The 21,851-nt window shown below is 36.0% G+C and overlaps 1 protein-coding gene across 1 annotated transcript in view; it reads left to right on the top strand.

Moving 5' to 3' along the window:
- Positions 1–343: 343 nt before the first annotated feature.
- The window catches only part of LOC145662815 (uncharacterized), a 101,320-nt gene continuing 79,812 nt past the window's right edge, over positions 344–21,851 (top strand). The window contains exons 1-3 of the mRNA XM_081728711.1: positions 344–471; positions 12,434–12,647; positions 14,229–14,466. Of these exons, the coding sequence (XP_081584837.1) occupies positions 12,453–12,647; positions 14,229–14,466 (433 nt within the window). The 5' untranslated portion in view covers positions 344–471; positions 12,434–12,452. The remainder of the gene's footprint in view (positions 472–12,433; positions 12,648–14,228; positions 14,467–21,851) is intronic.

The raw sequence follows: 21,851 nt of genomic DNA on the forward strand, positions 1-21,851 counted from the left end.
AAATTTCTTTGTAAATGGGGGTGGGGGGCTTCAAATGCAGAGAATTTTAAGATAAATTTCATTCAAATTATGAAAAATGTTCTGGCACTATCAATCATCTTATTTTCTCCTGTCCTCTTTACCAGCATCATCGCCCCCTTTCTCTCTCCATCCTCCATAAATTTCTCGGTTCTGGCCCCTTTAAAGGTAGATTCGTTTAGTTTCACCTTATCTCCACCTTTTCTTCACGCCTATTATCTATATTTACAACCATATGCTTTATTTCGCATCTTATAACCATCTCTATCCATCTTTGTCTTTTGAAACTTCCGCGTTCTTTACCGATTAGTGGTTGAGGCAAGAAGAAAAAGAAGAAAAAGAAGAAGAAGAAGGTGCAGCGAAGAAGAAGAGAAGTCGAAAGTAGTATTCTTGAATGCAGCGCAATTTTTAACTGTGTAAAAGAAATAATAAAATTTAAAATAGATCATAAAGGTTTGTTCTGTAAAATATGATGTTTTACAGGTTAATTTGTGGTGGTTAAATATAAAGACTCCGCTAGAATTATTAAGATATATTTTAACTGTTACCTGTATCTTTGCACTAAAGCGTCGGGTGATATGACATGTTTTCAGTGCAGATGTAGTTCAAGGATTCACCATAAACTTACAATATTTTTCTTTCCATGCGCTGCGTGTTAATTTTTGGCACACCACTCGAAATAATTGTTAAAAAAAATAATAATTCGGGGTATGTTTAGTACAAGGGGTCCAGAAGCACGTAAAAAACACAAAATTTACAGGAGAAATGAGTGATGCAAGTACTTAGACGTAACATAACGTAACCAAATCTAACCTAACCTAACGTAAGCTAACCTGAACTAACCTAATATTAGTAGAAATAAGCAAAATTCTATCGCTTTTTAAGAAAACTATGCGGGACTCCTACACTAATATAACATAAACTAAACTAACCTAACGTAACCTAAACTAGCCTAACCTAACTGAAACTAACCAACCCTACCCTGAACTAACCGAATGTGAACAGAAATTACCAAAATTATAACATTTTTTTAGGGAAAAGAACTGGACCCTTTCTGCTAAACATAGGCTAATAATTCTTTAACTAATTTCCCTCTTATTGACTCCTAAATGATTTACGGTGGGCAACATAAAAATATCTGGCATAGATAAAATTCAAGGGGCTCGTCAGATGTATAAAAATTAAAATTCTTTTTCGATTTGCGTATAAATGCGGGGTTCGAATATATGGCGTAAGAACTATAGTATAAAATAATCTCTGCTAGGTGCCTTGAAAAGCACGAATGCTGTATAACAGTCACGGCAGGGCGAAACTGGGAAGCGAGTAGTGTTTCCCAAGGTAACAGGCGCGTCAGCCATGAGTATACGCGTAAGCGAAGATAATGAAAGTTTTTTTTTTTTATTATTTATTTTTTTAATAAGAGTTTCCGTACGGTAACACTTGTCATGATTTCATACTAGTAGCGCTCCACTTGAAAACATGAAATATAGCTTCTGTACGGCGTGCACAAATACACCGCTGGTGGAAAATAATATTTAATAGAGCCATCTTTGATGTGCATTCACTTATTTCATCCATCGTAAAGCACTTCTAATGAGTTTACACTAGTAACCCTACACTTGTAAATTTAAAATACAGGTGTATTGCCTTGTATTTAATATCATCGCTTGCAGAAATTTGTTCTTTATAAAAACGTCTTTCATGCAAAGTATTTCTGTAAAACTTCCGAAATATGGTGTGTCAAAAGCAAACCATTTGATTTTTTTCTTTCTTTCTTAAATTGTCACATATCGTCCCTGTAGTTTACACAATCGCATCCGTTCAAGGATATACCATTTGTACTGCTTATGGATGCAGTTGAGGAGATTCATCATTAACATGGATATAGGCCTACATGGTCTGGTGTAAATTAACAATATGGAAACAAAAATAATCGTTCAATGGATCTTTGAGTCATTTTGTTGGCGGATGCATACTTTATATGTATTGCCCGTACTGGGTCATAAAAATTGTAATTTTACGGTTGAAATGAAAAGTGGACATGAAAGAGGATTGGTAGGAGGAAGAGAATTGTTAAAAAGGATTCCGCTGTCGGAGGAATTTATCACAGTGTTGGAAACCATTATTTCATTTTTATAAATGTAATGTTAAAAGTGTGAAACCATTACAAGGGCTAGACTATGTTCAAATGAAGAGTGCATACGAAATACGATTGTGTAACAATTTCCACCGCGGAGTATTTTTTCACCATGTAGGAATCCTGCATTTTATATTTACAACCAAGACTGTTATAAGAGAGGTTAGGCTATTTTATAACATCCTTGGTTATTGATAAGAATGGTTCTTGAGATCCTCTTACCAGCTTGCCCAACACGTGACGGGCGCATTACGCTTGCGAGAGTACATAGGCACTCTTGTCAGCAGTAGTACTAACTCAGGGATTATAACACCACGTTCCATCGGGAAGGGATGAAAATAATACTGATAACAGTCGTTAAGCACGGTCGGAGATATTCACCGAGGAAAAAAATTTCTTAGTTTCGTGAGGGATAGGAATTTCCTACCCGACCCTTGAAATCTTCACTAGTTCAATCAACTCCGAAAATATTAAGTAGAGAATCTAATATCACAATGCTACCTGAACCATTGCTCACTTCTTTCCAGAGGTGTGTATATCACACTGGAATTATGTTCAGCATTCTGTTATAAAAAGAGAGCTTGATTGTTCAAATAAAGCTGTAGCAGATTCTAAATTGTGTTTGCCATGTATAAGAAAAGAATCTATTGCATATTTCAACTAGAGATGCAGAAAAGCCGGCTTTTTTGAATCGATGGTTTTTTGCACATAAAACCCGGCTTTTTTGAAAAAAAAAACGAGAATTTTGGAAATTTTGGCTTTTTTCATTTTCATAATTTTTCTATTTGAATAGCTTTTGTATAGTATACTTTCGTATAGTATAGTAAAGTTAAATAAGATTTCATGACCTAAATACCATATTTCGCTCTGGAATTCACCATCATAATGGATGGAGCACATGTTTTATGAATTAAAGTAAACATACAGTAAGTTTACGTAGTATTTGAGGGCAATTGTAGAGGATATTTAACTTCTCAGTTACCGACATTTTTTTCTTCTTTACGTTATTTCTTTTTTAGTCATCCGTGTTTCATTTCTTAGAGATTAGTAGGCCTACTCTAGGACATAAGTTAAACTTATGTTTTTCAGTATATCCGTCAGAGCGTACTTCCACATTTTTGTTATACTGTAGCTGTGCAGTGATTTAGCAATAATCTTCCGAATATAACCTTGAATATAGTTTTATAGAAATAATCAGTAGCAGATTGAGAAAAGTATTTTGGGAGATGTTTCTCTGCTTAATGTTTGGTTTTCTAAAATTTCCTAATTTTTATTTGGGATGAGCTTGAAGTTTATGAGTATAAGCATACCGTAACTACTTTATTTGTTTGTATTCAGCAATAATCTTTCGGATACAACCTTGAAGACCATTTTATACTGATAATCAGTGGCGGATTTAGAAGAGTATTTTGGGAGGGTTTTTCCATATTAATGTTTAGTTTTTCTAAAAATACCTAATTTTTATTTGAGGAGAGCTTGAAGTTTATGAGTAAAGGCATAACAAATATTTCGATTGTTTTAGAAATTTCGTAATTTCGGGGTGTAGGCTTCAATCTGTAAGACATCCCCGCCCTAACCCCCTTCGCAAATCCGTCACTGCTGGTAATTAGTAATAATAACGATTTAAAAACGATAAAGGAAGTCGGCCAGGATTCACAGTACACGCACTATCTCTACATTCACAGATGGAATTAAGAAAAACTTCTGTCAAAATGCTCGAATTCGGGGTTGAATCCCGAACTTCCCGATAGAAGTGCAAAAACTAACCACTCACTCATGGTTGTTATGCAGATGTTCTTAACTTAAATATATTCTCTCTCTCTATGACTTACGGAATCCGAAGGTTCAATGCCGCGTTCACAAAAGCTCTCCACTGTCTTTTATCCAAGGGCGCCGATTTCTCTGTAAATTTGGGGGGGCCCATTCAGATGCAGACGGTATATATATAAGGATTTTTAAGACAAAATGCACTCAAATTATGCCAAATATTGTATATTCATAAATACAATAGGGACCCACATGATCTTTTGGGGGGCCCGGGCCCTCTCGGTCCCCCCAGGATCGGCGCCCTTGCTTCTATCCTTAGCCAACTATCCAGTTTTTATGTACTTTGTATTCCTATTTCTGCGAGATTCATCTTAATATTGTCCTCCCATCTGCCCCTAGGTTTTCCTAATGGACGTTTTCCGATTGGATTTCCAGTTAAAACTTTGAAAGCGTTCCTACCTTCTTCCATTCTGGCTGCATGACCTGCCCACCTGAGCCTCCTAGACTTGATGACCGTAACGATGTTTAGTAAAACGTATAAATTATGCAGTTCTTCGTTATGAAGTTCCCCCATTCCCGTTTCTCTTGTGTCCGAATATTCGTCTCAGGATTTTATTTTCAAACAATTTCAGTCTGTGTTCTTCTCCCATCGCAAACGACCATGTTTCACAACCATACAGAACAACAGGCATGATTATCGTTTTACATATTTTAAGCTGTAAATTCCTCGACAGAGTTCGCGATGACAAAATATTTCTTTGTTTATATGATTTTGGTCTGGTAATATTGATCCTAAATATTTGAAAGTATCCACTTTGTTGAAAGTATTATTTGATATTTTAACGGATCCACAATTTGCCGTATTACGATCTCGGTGAACTTCCATGTATTTATTTTTCTCTGCATTTACTTCTAAACCAATGTCGCTGCAAGCGTTTAGTAAGGCGTATGCATTTCTTTCTATTGTTCTCCTATCATCCCCAATTAAATTTACATCATCAGCATACGCCATAACCTGGTGAATACCATGCAGCTCTAGGGCCTGATTGCTATCTTTAATTTTCCTTATAGCGTACTCCGGAACAATGCTAAATTATAATGGCGATAACGTATCTCCTTGTTTCAGACCATTCTCGACGTTGAATCTCATGGGCAAGAGTTTTTCTACTCGGACTTTACTCTGGGATTCATTTAAACACATTTTAATTAATCTAACTGGCTTTTTCGATATTCCAAATTCTGTAAGAATTGTACAATACTTCCCTCCTATCCGAGTCGTAAACCTTATTAAAATCAATAAACAGGTGATATACTGGGTAATATATTCCCATTTCTTTTCGAGTATTTATCGAATAGTAAATATCTGGTCGATAGTTGAGCGATTTCCCTAAATCCACCCTGATAATCTCCAATAATTTAATCTGCGTATGGAATCAATCTTGTTAATATAATGTTAAGAGAAATGCCTCGCTAATTATTACAATAAGTTTTGTAGCCTTTCTTGTGAATTGAAACAGTGATTGATTCTTTCCACTCTTCTTAAATGTATTCTTTTTTTTAATTTTTTTTTTAAGTTGAATTCCTGTCGTTAAAAATTCAGAAACCTTCAGGACTGGGTATATCCTGATGGTGGGTATAAGCCTAGGAAACCACACTATCAGATGAACGGTCTATTACGCATACGATCCATGAAGAGAAAATTCGGTAGTTGCCCGATTCTAAACAAGCTTAAGAAACAGTCAGTGGATTACAGAATTCGGAATTTTACCGATTTTGCAGATCCGAAACACCTAATAGGTGGTAACAAATTATTACGTATGTGATCAATGAATGACAAATTTGTTCGAAATATCCATACAATGTATATGGAAGTTAAAACTTAAAAGTTTCAAGAATGTGCATAACCACCCGAAACCAAGCTCTTGATGTGCAGCCTTTAAGATTATTATATAAATGTATTTCTCTCATGTTTTATTTTATTTTCTCTCAAAAAGAGGGTGTGTGATATTTTGAAGTAAAAATACTACATACAATTTTGCTAGTTATTTGTGTATCATTTTTTAAATAAAATTACTTACTTTCTGTATATAAGAGGTTAAAAAATTATTACATTATTGGTTAATCCTTAGGAATTCATAATGTAAATATGTTAAGAATTTTTACAAAAATCTTTTCGAAATTCATGGTTTATTTTAATTTTATATTATTATCTACATCAACCACTAATTAAATGACTTTTTGTGTTGTAGAGAAGCGAAACAAAGTCTGCTTTATCAATTTAAAGCAAAATTTTGAAAAAACCTAAAATTTCCCAAGCAAAAAAGCGAAGCAGAAAAAACCGAGTTTTTTTTTCTTTCAAAAAAGCCGTTTTTTTCCGAGCCCTTGCATCTCTAATTTCAACATCGATTTTTTTTATGGCACAATCATAGTCCATTTTTTGTTATCAATGGGTTCTTTCCGTTTTCATTTAATAGTGCGCTCAGTCGGTGAGGATATCCTAATCTTTGAAAAATGAAGAGTGTGATCGCTTTCATTTTTATGTACAAAACGAGACACGACTGAAGACACAAACCAGTGTGATATGAATAGCATGCCCACGTGGCGATCACTCATGTTTCCCACGAGACGAGAAAAAAGGTTGTCTCGATTCTCAGAAAGCTTTTCTAATCTCGCCTCGGAAATTTGCTTGCCTCGTTTCGTAAATCAGGGTGTCTATCGGTCACGAAAGTCATGAAAAAGTCACGAAATCAGAAAGCGGTCATGAAAATCAAGAAAAAGTCACGAAATTTAGCTTTTGGGTCACGAATTTTTTTTATCTGTACAAATATATGCAGAGACTGGAAAATTTTGTTCTATCAAATTTCAAAATTCACCACCAAAAATGTCTTTATGATGGGCTTTAGACGCTACTGAATCGCAAGCAAAGTATTCTATCGCATGCTTGAAAATTCGGCCTTATTTGCACCCGAATTCGCTCTTGAGAATGTTAGGAAATTCTATGGTTTGGTAAAGAAAAGGTCACGAAAAAGTCACGAAATTTCATTTTGGAATTTTAGTAGACACCCTGTAAATTTATGTATAAAACTTATACCTTCAATTTTTTATTTTAATTTTATCTAGAAGTTAAAAGAAGCCTTCCGCGTCACGAGAGGTCCACGAAGAGTGTGTTATAATACATTTAAACCATATTTATTATTGGAGTATTTTGTATAATGACCTGCATGTCTTTAAACATTAACAAATGTTCTTCATTATGTTCGTAAATCATTTTACCTATTTACATTTTTATAATATGAACCATGGTTTTTGCTATCTAAGACTAGTGCACTTGTTTTGCCTATAAATCCGGAGAAGCTTCTTGTTTCTTCTTAAAAATGAGACGTGAATTGTGTCATGTTTGTCACCGTCTCGAAGACATTTGTGCCGTATCGCCGGATCACTTTGCAAAATGAAAAAAAAGCACAAAAGTGTATTGCATTCGGTTATATTTTGTTGGATTACATTAAGTTACGCTAAATTACGTAACGTTAGGCGTGCAGTATTACTTTAATACGGATCCATAGTATTAGTAGTAGTAGAAGCAGAAGTAAGAGTAGTAATAGCAGTAATAGGAACGGGTTAGAAGCCCGGCAGGGGTTGGTTGGGCTCTGTTCTCGACATGAAATGGGCAAATTAAAGATTTTCCAATTTTTTTTCTGTACATTTTACAATTTCTGGATCCGTATAGTAAAACAAGTGTACCTTTCCGCGAAATAGTCCATCCGCCTCCACATACAGTGCCGCTAACAACATCAAAAACAATCAACAAATACAGCCACTGTCTTAACTTTTACTATTCCTCTTACCTCCCTTGTACTCATTCTTTCTCACAAACTTAAATAAATTCTTCAATTGACCCGGTAAATTTCCTAAAATTGGTCCGGCGATACGGCACTTAACCCGTCTCGAATTTTTAAATGTATAATACTTCTCATCTCGAAGATAAGACAATACGAGAAATTTATCGTCTCGTGAGCAGCACTAGTTAAAACTAACCTGACATTCGGCATCAACTTGTTTTAGAACTGAAGAAAGCCTGAACAACGATTCAAAAAAAGTTTTTTTTTTCTGTACAAAACGGCAACGTCATCGAAACAATTAGAAGGTACAAAAAAGCAGTTTCAAAATTTAGAAAAAAAGTTCTGCTGCTCTGTGAAAAGTTAGACTCTTTCTGAAAGAATGTCCTGCATTCGATAATGTTTATTTGGTAATTCTAGGCTAACAGGAACGCATGCTTGCTGATTACTATTCAATATACTCTTTGTAGTGACAAGCATTTCGTTTGGAATAACGTTCTGAAAGGATACTTCCAGTTGCAGGCCTTCGTGGGGCCGTTGTCATTGGTAAGGAGCAAATTGATTCAGCTAATTTTTCGTTAATTCTTCGTCGAATGCTGAAACTGCGCTGGATCAGAAGCACAAAGAAAGATGAAACAGACAAGGTCAGTGGAATTTACCTAAAAGTATTATTTCCTCCCTCCAGCTGAGAAGCATATGTGAGGTGTGATGCCTCCTTTACGAAAAGGTATATGGGAACCAAAAAGCTTACCCTTATACAAAAGACTTATTTTGTAATAGTAACAAATACAAAATGTGAACGATGGTGCATGATAGCAGTTGATGTAATCGTGGTACTAAATGTAAATGTTATAATAGGCCTATCATGCAACTAGAGTTGTAACTTTCTTAACATATGAGTTGGCAACATTACTAGCACTCGAGGTGGGATGGCAAGCTGTCTGCTGTGTCGGTTCTCAAGAATTCTTCCCTATAATACAAGTGTGAAACCATTACAAGTGCTCTAATCTATATGATTTTATACGAAGCAAGTATATTTTTCACTATCCTCGTTTATGCACATATTGTCCATCGTTGACGCGCTTGCTACCTGCTTCACACCTGTCCTGAATCGGTTAAATCACATTCTCGCTTTTAGTGGACACCTAGCACAAGTTGGTTTGTGTGTTTTGTCCAGTCGTTTGTATGGCATACGTCTGGAGACACATTTATACACTTAAAAGGAAGACCTCGTAAAGTGAATTTGCACCAATGAATATAGCTCCTACGTTAATTTATAAGACATTGCAGGCGAATTTCACGAAGAAATAATTGCATATAATATGGCAGCAGGTAATGTGACTGCACGTAATCATTTCCAGGACGCATGAGTTTGCACGCATATTACCAATCTGTATACAATTATTTGGGCATGTGGTAGGGTAAAAATGATCTAGAACGTCTTAGGGAATCTTTTGAAGCAAGAAAAGCGAAAGAAAACTGCTTTTTCAATTTGACAGACTATTCTTAATCTGCACTGTATTGCGTAGGACAGAGATTCATATGTCATATAAAACACTTATGTATATGTATAAAAAAAAACGCATCGGTCTGTGATACGTAGTCACTATAACAAATCATTCCAGTCCAGCGGGGCTCAAAGCTGATAGGGCACATACATAGTATGATGGGTATCCGCGTGATACGAAGATCTGTAACGTCACCTCGGGCGTCATTTCTCATGTGGAAATTTCGGGAAAATGTTGACACGCCTATCTCTGGAACGGACTGATTCAAATTATATCCTCCGTTTAATATAGGTGTCCAAGTTCTCGTGGTGAACTGAAATTTTTTGTGAAAAATATTTTTTTTTTTTTCTTGTTTTCTTCGGAAATGCCGATCTCAAAAATTTTGATTTTGTGACTGTTGATCAGTATCACACAGTACAAAATGACGTGAAAAAACTTCCACTTAACTTTAACAGGTTTTATAAACGATGTTCATGTTTTAACTTGTATGAATAATGTGTTGATTGCATTTTTTTTTCTCATACAAACACCAATCCCAAACATTCCGAGAATTTTACGGAAATTTTATCTCTAAGGGTATTTAAACTACATATCCTTTATACAGGAACAGGCCACTTTGGTTCTGGATTTTTTCATAATGATTTTATTTTAAAAAATCCAATCTTGGACCAATGTGCTGAATGTGATGGAATATAAACGGTAAATTAGATAAAGTTGAAACTAAGAAAAGTGGCTTACCTTGTGCCGTCGTGTTTATTACATTAATTGAATATTTTTTTTTCTCTTTGGGAACGTCATCAGCACCATTTTTGTTCTGTATCACCGGATCCTCGCTTTTACGTCTTTTATTGTATGTTTTGTTTCCTTTAAAGAACAGTGTTCCTTCATGGCTAAGCGGTTAGCGTCCGCGCCTTTGGTGTGGGAGACCCGGGTTCGATTCCCGGCAGGAACTCATGTGGTTCGGATTCCACGTTAATCAGTAGGTCCCGTCTCATATAGCCTCGCTGCTGAAAGGGACGTTAAACACAAAACCAACTCAACTCCTTTAATGAACAATTAATACAATGTATTCAGTGACTTAATTTCAATTTTTGATTGTTCTTAATAAATCTTGGTGGCTTGTTTTACTATCTTAGTCCTAATATTCACAAAATTTGCTGTGTTAAATCCACCAGTGGAATTAATGTTTACACCAGCCAAAAGTAAATTAAGGGACAACCAGATAGAGCATAAATTAAAGACATATTGTGGAATTCGGCATAAATTATTAATATGAATAGTGTTCTTGTAAAAACAGTGAATTGTCGGTCAATACAGGGAAAATTATTAAGGACAATCAAATATCGATAATAAGTCACTGAATACTTTTCACTAATCGTTCTTTAAAGGAAACAAAACGTACAATAGATGTAAAAGTAAAGATCCGGTGATATAGTAATAAAAAATGTGCTGATGAGGTTGCTAGAAAGGAAGGAAATATGCAATTAAAGTAATAAACATGGAGAGACAAGGCGAGCAACATTTCTTACGAATGTGTGCCCTTTTGTGATGGACAAACACCGTATGCGCGGGATTTCTTCCGTTTCCTCTCATCTTTGTCATTCCACCATTAACATCCATCTCATCACCGTCTCCCTTAGTCTAGGTGCATACTTGTAGAACGTTAACTCTTAGATAGTGTGCTGTATTATCCAACTCTCTGACCGCTAATGATATATAGTTTATGTCTCAACTATCGATCAGATATTTACCATTCGACAAATGCTCGAAAAGAAATGAGAATACAACTCTGGTACGTCAATTATTTATTGATTTTTAGAAAGGTCTACGATTCGGTTAGGAGGGAAATATTGTACAACATTCTTACAGAATTTGGAATACCGAAGAAGCTAGTCACATTAATTAAGATGTGTTTAAATGAAATGAATCCCAAAGTAAAGACCGAGCAGGAAAATTCTTGTCCACGAGCTTCCACGTCGAAAATGACGTGAAACAAGAAGATGCGTTGTCGCCATTATTATTCAACTTTGTTCTGGAGTATGCCATCAAGGAAAATAAAAGATAGCAACCAGGAGCTAGAACCGACTAAAATTCACCAGATTATGGCGAATGCTAATGATACAAATCTGATAGGTGAACAATAGAAAGAAATGCAGAGGCCATATTAAACGCATGCAGGGACATGGGTTCAGAAGTGAATGCGGAGCAAACTAAATACGTGGAAGTTCGTCGGGACAGTAAGACTGCAAATTATGACTGTGTTAAAATATTAAATAATACTTTCGACAAAGTGCTCATTTATTTGGGCGATGGTCATACCAAGATTCAGGCGTCTTGATGTACCAAAAAACAATACTTTGGATATAATGAGCATTATTATGCCATGATATATATATAGTTTTAAAACAAAGATCTGAACTCCATATTCATTGCATATTCTTTCAATGAATGATCTAATCAAACTGTGATATATATATGTATTTGTAAACGTATATTGTGTCCCTTGTTATTAAAGTTTCTTCATGGAGCATAAATTCCAATTTTAATGAGAAGGAAGCAAGAAAAACATTTCTGAGTAGTATTTATATCGTTTAGTTTGTAACAAATAAATTATTAGTTTCAAAACAACAGATTATCGTTAGATTTAATATTTTCTCTACATACAGCAATCACTGTCCCTTGATACATACCCCGTAGTGCCAAGGGACGAAATAACTTCCGAATAAAAATTACTCTTATGCTTTTCTCATTGGTGCAATTCCTCTGTAACTTTTACAGTATGCTTGTGAAATATTAAGTTATCAGGAATATATTTTACCTTTAGCCTTGACAAATATATCCACTTCTGTAAAGCAAATTATAAAAAGTGTCCCTGGAATGAGCAACTTCTCCTGCTTACTGATATTCTATAGTATTGATTTACTTACATTTAAACAGATTGTTTTCTCTATTTGCATCTAAATGATTCCTCGCATACTATTTGTCTGTTTAAAAATTTATTAAGAACAAAATCATTCAATTTATTTATACTCAGTCGTCTTATTATTTTTGTCTTTAGGAAAGATGGAGCTTAATTTGAAGGAGTGTTTCGTAAGTAACTGTAGATGTCAAAAACTATTTCAATCCATGTATTAAAATTTAGTATAATTATTTCCTATATTTTTCAGATATTGATTCTTCAGTTTCATGATGTCGGTGAATGAAATAAAGGCATGTTATGCAAATGAAAAGTACGAAAAATGCAAGTTGCTCATTGGTGACTTAATGAATGGAACTTCAGCTGATACAAGTCGTTCTAAATTTCCTGCAGAGGATGCACGGACAGAAGGTCCAGTGAAGTGGATTTTACTTAATAATAAACTTGTGTGTGAAGCAACTTCGGTAGGTTGATATGAATGTCATATGTGTATAAAAAAGGAAAGTATTACAAGGGTTGTTCGGTTTATGTCGAACTGATTTGGGTCTGTACTTATTCTACAGAAAGTGCCGCCACTACCGATTATGTTCTGTCGTACGCTAGTGTTATGAATTACCGCCTAACATCATGATTTCACTACCACAAATTACGTTGAAGCACACGCATAGGCATCCTATTCCATTCCTGCCTATCTGTTTTCCATAGGCAGTAAGAGCAATGTTTTATGCTTCGTTTTAACAATCTAAATGTGCATGAATATATTGGGCTGGCGCCAGGGCTTTTGACAAAAATGTTATGCAAGGGAATAACACAGATTTCCGTTTCCTGCTTTATTTATTTCTATATATAAAAATATGTGCGCATGTTCCAGTATAACTCTAGGATGCGTGGAGCAATTTTGACTAAGATCGGTACATGTATTACTTACAGTCTGGAAAACAGTACTGTGGTTGTAAGACCTTCCCCCTGGCACACCTATGAAGAGTGGGATGGGTGACATATAAAAATGATCGAAAACGACCGATATTAGTATCGAATGCATAGTTTTCGGGTCGCTGAGGTAAATCATGACATTCCAGATTCCATTTAAGTATAATTTCAGGCCCCATTAACATTCGGGGGTGAGATGGTGACGCGTAAAGATAATTGAAAATGACCTATATTAGTGACAAAGTCAATAGTTTTTCAGCGTCGCTAAGTTAATTGATTGTAGTCTCGATGCCGTTTAAGTCTAAATTCAGCCTCCAGTAGAAAAATGATCAAAAACGACCAATATTAGTGTCGAATCCATAGTTTCCGGAATCGCTTAGATAAATAATGTCACTCTAGATGCCATTTGAGTCGAAGTTCAGCCCCCATTAGCACCTGGAGGGAAGGGATGAAATAATGAGGTAAAAATGTTCGGAAACAACCGATATTACTGTCGAATCCGTTGTTTTTGGAATCCCTGAACTGATTGGTGACAACCTCGGTGCCCTTTAACTTCACCTCCCTGTGGGGGTAACCCCCCTAACGTTCCTAGGATTGTATGAAAAGGGAATGTGTAAAAACAATTTTAAAAAATGATTGATATTAGTGAATAATCTGTAATTTTTGATTACACTGAAGTAAATCGTGACACTTCCGATGCCGTTTAAGTTCACATTCAGCCTCCATCAGCACGCGAGTTGGGGATAGAAGGGAGGTGGCATGTTAAATAATGGAAAAAGGTCGATATTAGTGTCAAATCAATCATTTCCAGTTTAAGATTAAAACCTACGTGGATCCGTTCTAGGTATGCGTAATTTCACTACAATAAATACCCTTGGAGATTTGTCCTTTTATTCATTCATGATACTGTAATGTCTAAGAAAAAACTACTCGCAACTCTCAAATTGAAGACCAAGAAAGGTGATAGAGCTTCCCGAATATAATTGAGTATTGGTTTTCCTTTAAAAATATATCTTTGACTTGTTACATTCTACTCTGTGCGAAAAATACGATATATTCTGACTTTATTGAATATTTGACAAAACAGTACAAAATACTCATGTATTTAATTTCAGGAAATTTCTCAGCAATATTCTGCTATGCGTAAGAAGGAATTGGATGACCTGAAAGAGAGATTTTTATTCCTCCTCAGACGAATAAGAACATTACCTCCCAATAAAGAAAGTATTGAGATTGAAGCAAGTGTCACGTACAATATAATTTGGCTGCATTGGATGTCTGAGAACACTACACAACATAAGTTTCCTGCTTTGAATACGTGTATCCAGGTAGCAACAACATGTTTCAAACATGGTAAGAAAATAATATTTTAAAGTAGAAATATAAATTAGTTTTCTTCTCCTTCTTTTACTATCTTTTCCCGATGGGGTCGACATTTTTGATGATTTGTTTCGATCTAGCTCGGTCCCAAATATCATCCTCTATTAACCCCCTTTCTTCTAAATTCGTAGTCACACAATTTACCCATCCTCTTTCTGGTGTTCCTCTTTGCGGGGGTGCGGTGGCTCAGTAGTAGAGCGTTCACCTCTGATAGCTCCTGTTCGATCCTAGCTTGCGCAATTGGAATTTGTGGTAGACAAACACCGTGTCCGTTAGTTTTCTCGGGGGATCTCCTGTTTCCTTCTACTTTATTCATTCCACCATTGCATTATTTTTTCATAATCACTGTCTCCTTTAGTCTAGCCGGCATAACCGTAGGACGTAAAACTGAAAGATTTCATTTTGTTCTTTCTCTTTGCCTTCTACTTTCATTTTCTTCACTCTCTTGCCGACATAATCATCATTTCTTCTTATAACATGACATACCACTGTAATCTTTTCTATTTTCTTCTATCTCAATCTCTTTAACGAGGCCTCTTATTCTTTCGTTTCCGATCTTACTTAACCCGATAACATTACACATCCATCTCAGCAGTTCAATTTCGCCCACGTCTATTTTCTTCTTTTGTGCCTTCTTGATTTCCCGTGTTTCTGCTTCGTACAACATTAAGGGTCTCACTACGGTTTTGCTCTTCCTTTCGCCTACCTTATTCTTTTATCACAAAGAATACCTGATGTCTTCCAGTTTATTCCTCCCCCCTAATTCTGTGCTTTATTTTCACATTTCGACTCCTATCCTTATTTCGAAGTGAAACCTGGGTATTAAAATGTATTTACAGTAGACTCTGTACTACCCGATCTAATGTGATTAAAGGGCAGATTGGATAACAAAAAAGCTGGTTAGGTCGGAGTTCTATATTTACTCACTTCGTGCCTCCACCTATATCATTACAAATACACTTTTTATATCAAAACTCGGTCCTATTCATATTTTCTGACCTCTTAGTACAGGCCAGTGCTTTATAAATGTTTGTTTTAACCTGGACTTGACGTTTAAAACTTTGTTCCAGGAAAACGAAGTCAAAGTATAAAAATATCGCAGGTTTCGAGATAAATTTTATAACATCTAACTTACTGAACGAAACATAAAATTATGTGCATTGTGCATACATAGAATTTTAAATTAAACAAAACATCAGAGTAAAACGTAGGCAAGATTCTTAAATAAATGATTTAAAGTTGTTTCACTGTTCATTGGTAAGTGATAACACAAATGTGAAAAGATAGATCTAAAAAGACTCAAAAGTTTTTAGTTTTTGAAAAAAAAAAAATTGCTGGATGACTGCATTCCTTTGCCAAAGGAGCGTTTTATAAAGGCGTTATAAGTGAAGTAGAACGTTCAAAAATATTATTCCTTATTTTATTACGGGATTCTTTTCCTTTCTGTCTTCTTCTTTTTCTTTATTGGTAATAGGTCGGATAGTACTTTCTGTAGATCTTATCTAGATTATATCTTACGATTTGTCTTCCATCTCCTCCAAAGTTCATATCTATTCTGTTTTCTTCATATCGATTTTAATCCTCTGTCCTCCAAAGCTCTTCTTCACTCTTCTAATTTTTCCTGTAACACTTCTCTGTTGATGGGCCGCGATGGCTCAGTGGTAGAGCGTTCACCTCTGGTGCGTGGGGTTCTTGGTTCGATACCGGCTCGCTCCAAGTGAACTTTGTGGTGGACAAACACGTGTGCGTGGTTTTTTTCGGAGTTTTTCCGTTTCCTTCCACTTTATTCATTCCATCATTTCATTAATTTCTCATCATTACTGTCTCCTTTAGCCTTGCCGGCATATTCGTGGGACGTAAAACTGAACGATTTCATTTCATTTTTCTTCTTTGTTGATAATACATAGGGCAATGCCATCCGCAAGGTGGTGCGTCTTTTAATACCTTCAGATAGGACATAAATAACTAGGTTGAATGCATATAAGCTCAAGGGAAATCTGTGGTGTGACTTGACTGACAGGTACCCAGTTCTTGAAGCCTATGCTGCTATTGACCCTTGTCCTACCTTCTTTATGCATATCTTAGGCGAGGCGAACGTACTTTTATGGCACACCTCTGCTTCTCTTGCATCTCCAGATCTCTTGACACGGTACTCTGTCATAAGCTGTCATAAACATTACGTGTAGTTCTTCTTTCATTTCTTTTTTCGTCATTTGTCTAATTGGAAAAATCGAATTTGTTGTTTCCCGGTTGGGCATGAATTCGAATTGATCCTCTTCTATTCATGTCTTCTTGCGAACCCGTCTCACAATATTTCTTTCCCAGATTTTTATTCTAAGGAACATCAACTTAATCCCTCTACAGTATATTGAATCATGCTCAAATTTTAACGAAATCTAGGTGTAATCTGTTCCCACTCCGTTTTTAATTATAAAACATATTTCTTAATTTTTCCTGTACTTCTTCAAGATTATGTGAGTGGAAACTTCAGTAGTCTTGTTATATAGTTTTCAATATGATGATTAGAAAAAAGTACTGAAGTGATGGTGTAATTTCCGCTCCCATCTGAAAATCCTTTCCCCGCGTATCTTATGGTCAAGGAATTGTTTAAGAGTATTGTAATTCAATCCATTGACTTCAATATCTGAACTTTTTTAAAAAAAAACCTTTTGCCACAGTTATTTTCTTGTTCTTTAATCTGGGGACAGATGAAAGGAGCTGCAACTTGAAACTGTTAGTTACTTTCGTCTTACTGAATTAATCCTTACAATTTAACTAAATGTGTTATTTAAGTGGGTTGTGTTCACTTGATTGTATAGTATTGATAAGATAACTATAGTAATTGAATTATATTACTATTCTCTTATTTTCTTAATTGAGATTTGCAGTGGAAAACTAACAAAAGACCAATTCGATTCTGTTTAGCCAGTGTTTTTTACAAACGTTTATATAATATGTGTGGCGGAAAAAGTAATAACAATAGGGGAGGCGGACTTATAATTTACTGTAGGTCATACATATAGTCTTCGAAAATACCTCATTCCGCATGGATTTCCTTAAATTCTGTCCAGGAAAGTTAGGTTCAAATGATCATATATAGAAAAATTGGTCACCGGGAAAAAAATTCTTGTGTAAGTTTTGTGAATTGTTCCACACACGGAAGATGGTAAAGGATTATTTTATGAACTGTGCGTGTTGTATACCCCCAACGGTATATAGTGGGATTGAAAGTAGGGTATTTAGAAAAATATTATTACATGGTTGTTACAAATCGGGAATGATGCCATATCTCAGTAAAATAATGATTACTCCTAATGTAAATATTTTCAGCATTAGCGTAATCAGAGGAGGCTTAAGTAGTTGGTGGTAGTACAAGGAAACAATGAGAAAATTTGTAAAGAAATTAAAGATGAAGAGAAAGGGATAAACTTAGAAACAGAAGTAGAAAAGAACAATATGATAAATTACCTGGACATGACAATAGAAAGAAAATAAGGAAGATTGGCTACAAGAAGGTATATCAAAGAATGTGTGACAGGGATATATTGTCTTAAAAGAAGTGATGTAGATAATAGCACAAAAAGAAACTTCATAAGAGATATGAAGAGGAGAATAGAAGAAATACATAGTAAAGAAGAGAGAAAGAAAGAAGACATAGAGAAGTTTCACAATCTGCTAGGAAAGAATGGGTACAACAAAAAGAAGTTAAAGAAAAGCAAATAGAATAGGAAAGAAGGAATGGAAGAAGAAAAGAGAAAAAGTAAGAGGAGGAGAGAAAATGGCACGGGATAGAAGACCTTATTAAGAAAAGGAGGTGTGAACACATACAGGAAAAGAGAACGTAGAATTCTGGAAGTGGTTAGAAAAATGAGAAATAGGAAGAAATGAAATTAAATGAAATTTTTGAGTTTTACGTCTCACAGGCTAAAGGAGACGGTGATTATGAGAAATGAATGAAATGGTAGAATGGAGAATGTGGGAGGAAACGAGAGAACCCCGAGGAAACCCACGCACACGGTGTTTGTCCACCACAAAGTTCACTTGGCAGGAGCAGGGTTTGAACCCGGGACCCCATCCACCAGAGGTGAACGCTCTACCACTGAGCCACCGCAGCCCCGAAATAGGAAGAAAAACAAATGAAGAAGATGAAGGGGTAGTGTATGAAGTGAAGTATAAAAATTGTAATATTATATATATTGGAGAAACAGGAAAAAAGTTTAAAGAATGAGTAAAACAACAAAGGAAGGGTGTGAGACTTAAAAAAGAGAATAACGCCATATACAAACACGTAAAAAAAAAAAGACATGATATAGATTGGGAAGGGCTCCAAGGTATAGAAAAAGAGAATAGAACAATAATAAGAAAATGGAAAAAGCGCAAAGGATTAAAAGAAAAACAAGTGAAATATTAATGAATTGACAAATGGACTTCAAATACATGAATTATGGGATAGATTGTTAGAAAGAATGGAAGAATAAAAATCAGGGATAAGAAAAATTAAGAGAAGCAATAAAAGTAAAACTATACGATGGAACACTGAATTGAGAGGAAACTTCAACATTAAATGATATTTGAAATAACTTATTAAAATAATAATAATAATAATAATAATAATAAAAAGAGAAAAGGAAAATAATGATTATGAAAACAGTTATACAAAAAATTTAAAATTATAAAATGAAACAATTAAAATTATACAACAATATTAATTTAATATTATGAAGATATTTCTGCTAGTTAACGTCTGATGAAGATAGCTTTAAGTTATTGAAACTGTTATGACTTATTTTAATTTCAATAAATAAGTATATAGTCTGGTCAGAAAAATATTAATTATGGCTCATTCCATGTCAAATGAACCAATATCAGATTTTATGATTGCCCTTACATCATGGATTTTCTTCATATTTTATCTGTGGGTAGATACCTATGAGAAATGACCACAGGAATATTTGCAGATTTTTATCTCCTAAACGGACCTCAGGAAAAATAAATGAAAATCTGGCATTTTCCGAGACTTCTGCCGCGGAAAAATCGACATATAATGTTAAAAATTCTGTAACTCCCTTATTTTTCGGCCAACTGAAGCGTTTCTGGTGTCAAATTAAAGGTAATAGTCTCTACTGTTCAGAATTACTGTTGAATCAGAAAAAGTTTTTCATAGAAAACAGATACAAACTCTGAAACACAATTTGTATGATTTATATATGATTTTTGAAAAAAAAAAAAAAAAAGAAAAAGAAAAAAAACCTGCTAAATCACTGAAAACACAACCGCCACATTTTTACCTCAGATTCACCTAAATATGTATGTTCAATAGTGCAAAAATGAAAAGGGTGTTTTTTGTGGTTTGTCAGTAAGAAATTATAATGCAGGGACACGACTTATGGCACGTTATTAACATGCGTTGAATATTGTACAACAATTCACTGGCACACTGTTGTTTTTTTATGTTCACAGAGATATACAAATAATATCTGGGTAAAATGTAGGAGTTACAACAACATATTAGCTACACATATACAGGCAGATACTACTACAAATAAATACCTGAATAAATAAAAGTTTAAAACGTAGCATGAATGGCCTCAGCAACTGATGTTTGAACACTGTCTGCAATGAAGTAGTTTCTTCCTGAAAGTGTTTTCAAGCTTGGCACTGGAACCTGTTTGATAATATTTTCAAATGGCACCCAACAATAGTCTTCTGTTTCTCGCCCCCCCCCCCCCAAAAAAAAAGTATTCGAAGGTCCAGACGGGTGCATAAATTGAACTTTTCCATCCCTCTCAGAGTAGGCAATTTCAATGACTTCCTATCCACCACTTCCTGTCATACTGAACAGTGTAAAACTTCTCTTGTGACCATAGATGTTCATTTTACTTCGACCTCACTCACCATCGCCCTCGCAGTAGCAGTTGGCCCTCGCCCTCGTTCACCCTCGCCCTCGCGAATGGAATTGTCCATCGCCCTCGCGCGCCCTCACCCTCGCTGTCGAAACTTGTCCTCGCCGTCGAAGCTTGTCCTCGCCCTCGCGGCCAAAACTTGTCCTCGCCCTCGCGCACCCTCACCCTCGCAGCTTGTCCTCGCCCTCGCGCACCCTCACCCTCGCCATCGAAGCTTGTCCTCGCCCTCGCGCACCCTCACCCTCGCCATCGAAGCTTGTCCTCGTCCTCGCGCACCCTCACCCTCGCTGTCGAAGCTTCTCCTCGCCCTCGCACATCCTCGCCCTTTTCGTCGAAGCTTTTCCTCGCCCTCGCGCACCCTCACCCTCGCTGTCGAAGCTTCTCCTCGCCCTTTTCGTCGAAGCTTTTCCTCGCCCTCGCGCACCCTCCCTCTCGCCATCGAAGCTCGTCCTCGCCCTCGCGATAGGAGTTGTCCATTATCCTCGCTCGCCCTCGCCTTCGTGCTCAAAACTTTTCCTCGCCCTCGCGCACCCTCGCCCTCAATTGAGGGTGAGGAGGCCTCGAGAGGGCCTCCTTCGTGAGGATCAGAGCATCAATTATTCAACCTATTTGTTGAATTATTTCCTTATCGTCAGTGGCGGATCCAGGGGGGGCGATCGCTCCCCCCCAAAAGAGGAAACTTCTTTATTTTATATATACAAATAAAACGCATCCCAGAGTTTGGAGCTCTTAAAAGTAGCTCTAAGTAGCAGTATTACAATCCACCACCCCCACCAGAAGTCCGTCCTGGATCCGCCCTTGCTTAACATACGTCCTAAAGAAAGGAAACTAAACATATCATCGTATAACTTACTGTGGAACACCTAAAATGGAACAACTGTTACAATGGAGATCTCGGTCGATACTGACGTTTACATCATTTATCAACAGTATCCAATGCCTTTACTTCAAAATGTTCCTTGAACTACGATGCAAGCATAAGTATTCAGCCACACAAGGGCGGTTCTCATGAGGGTGAGGGTGAAATCAAGGTTTGATGAGTGGCGGTAGAGTGACTGCCGCGGACTATCTGTCAGAATTTGACAGTCAACACGTTGGCCATCCCTGATGTATGTAGCGTAACTGAGGAATTTGAACAAATTCAAAGGGAAAGATCTAAAGAGCTTAATTTTGAAACTCCGTCAGCAAACAAATAAAATACTTCAGAACACTATTGTTGAATTATCACTCGGAAATATATACCCACTCTAACCTATAACATGAATGACTTCATTGATTTGAATGTGAATCTGAGTTAATTGGTATTTTAAAATATAAACTGAAATGTGTCAATGTGCTTGTAAGGTTAATTTCGATGCTCAAATATTGTTAATATTCACCACTAATAGAGATACATTTGTCCTACCTTAACAATGTTAAAATTTTTAATTTTTTTCAATAATTGCCATAAATATG

This window comes from Thermobia domestica, chromosome 1, assembly GCF_964235325.1.
Source record: "Thermobia domestica chromosome 1, izTheDome1.hap1.1, whole genome shotgun sequence".
Taxonomy (NCBI): domain Eukaryota; kingdom Metazoa; phylum Arthropoda; class Insecta; order Zygentoma; family Lepismatidae; genus Thermobia; species Thermobia domestica.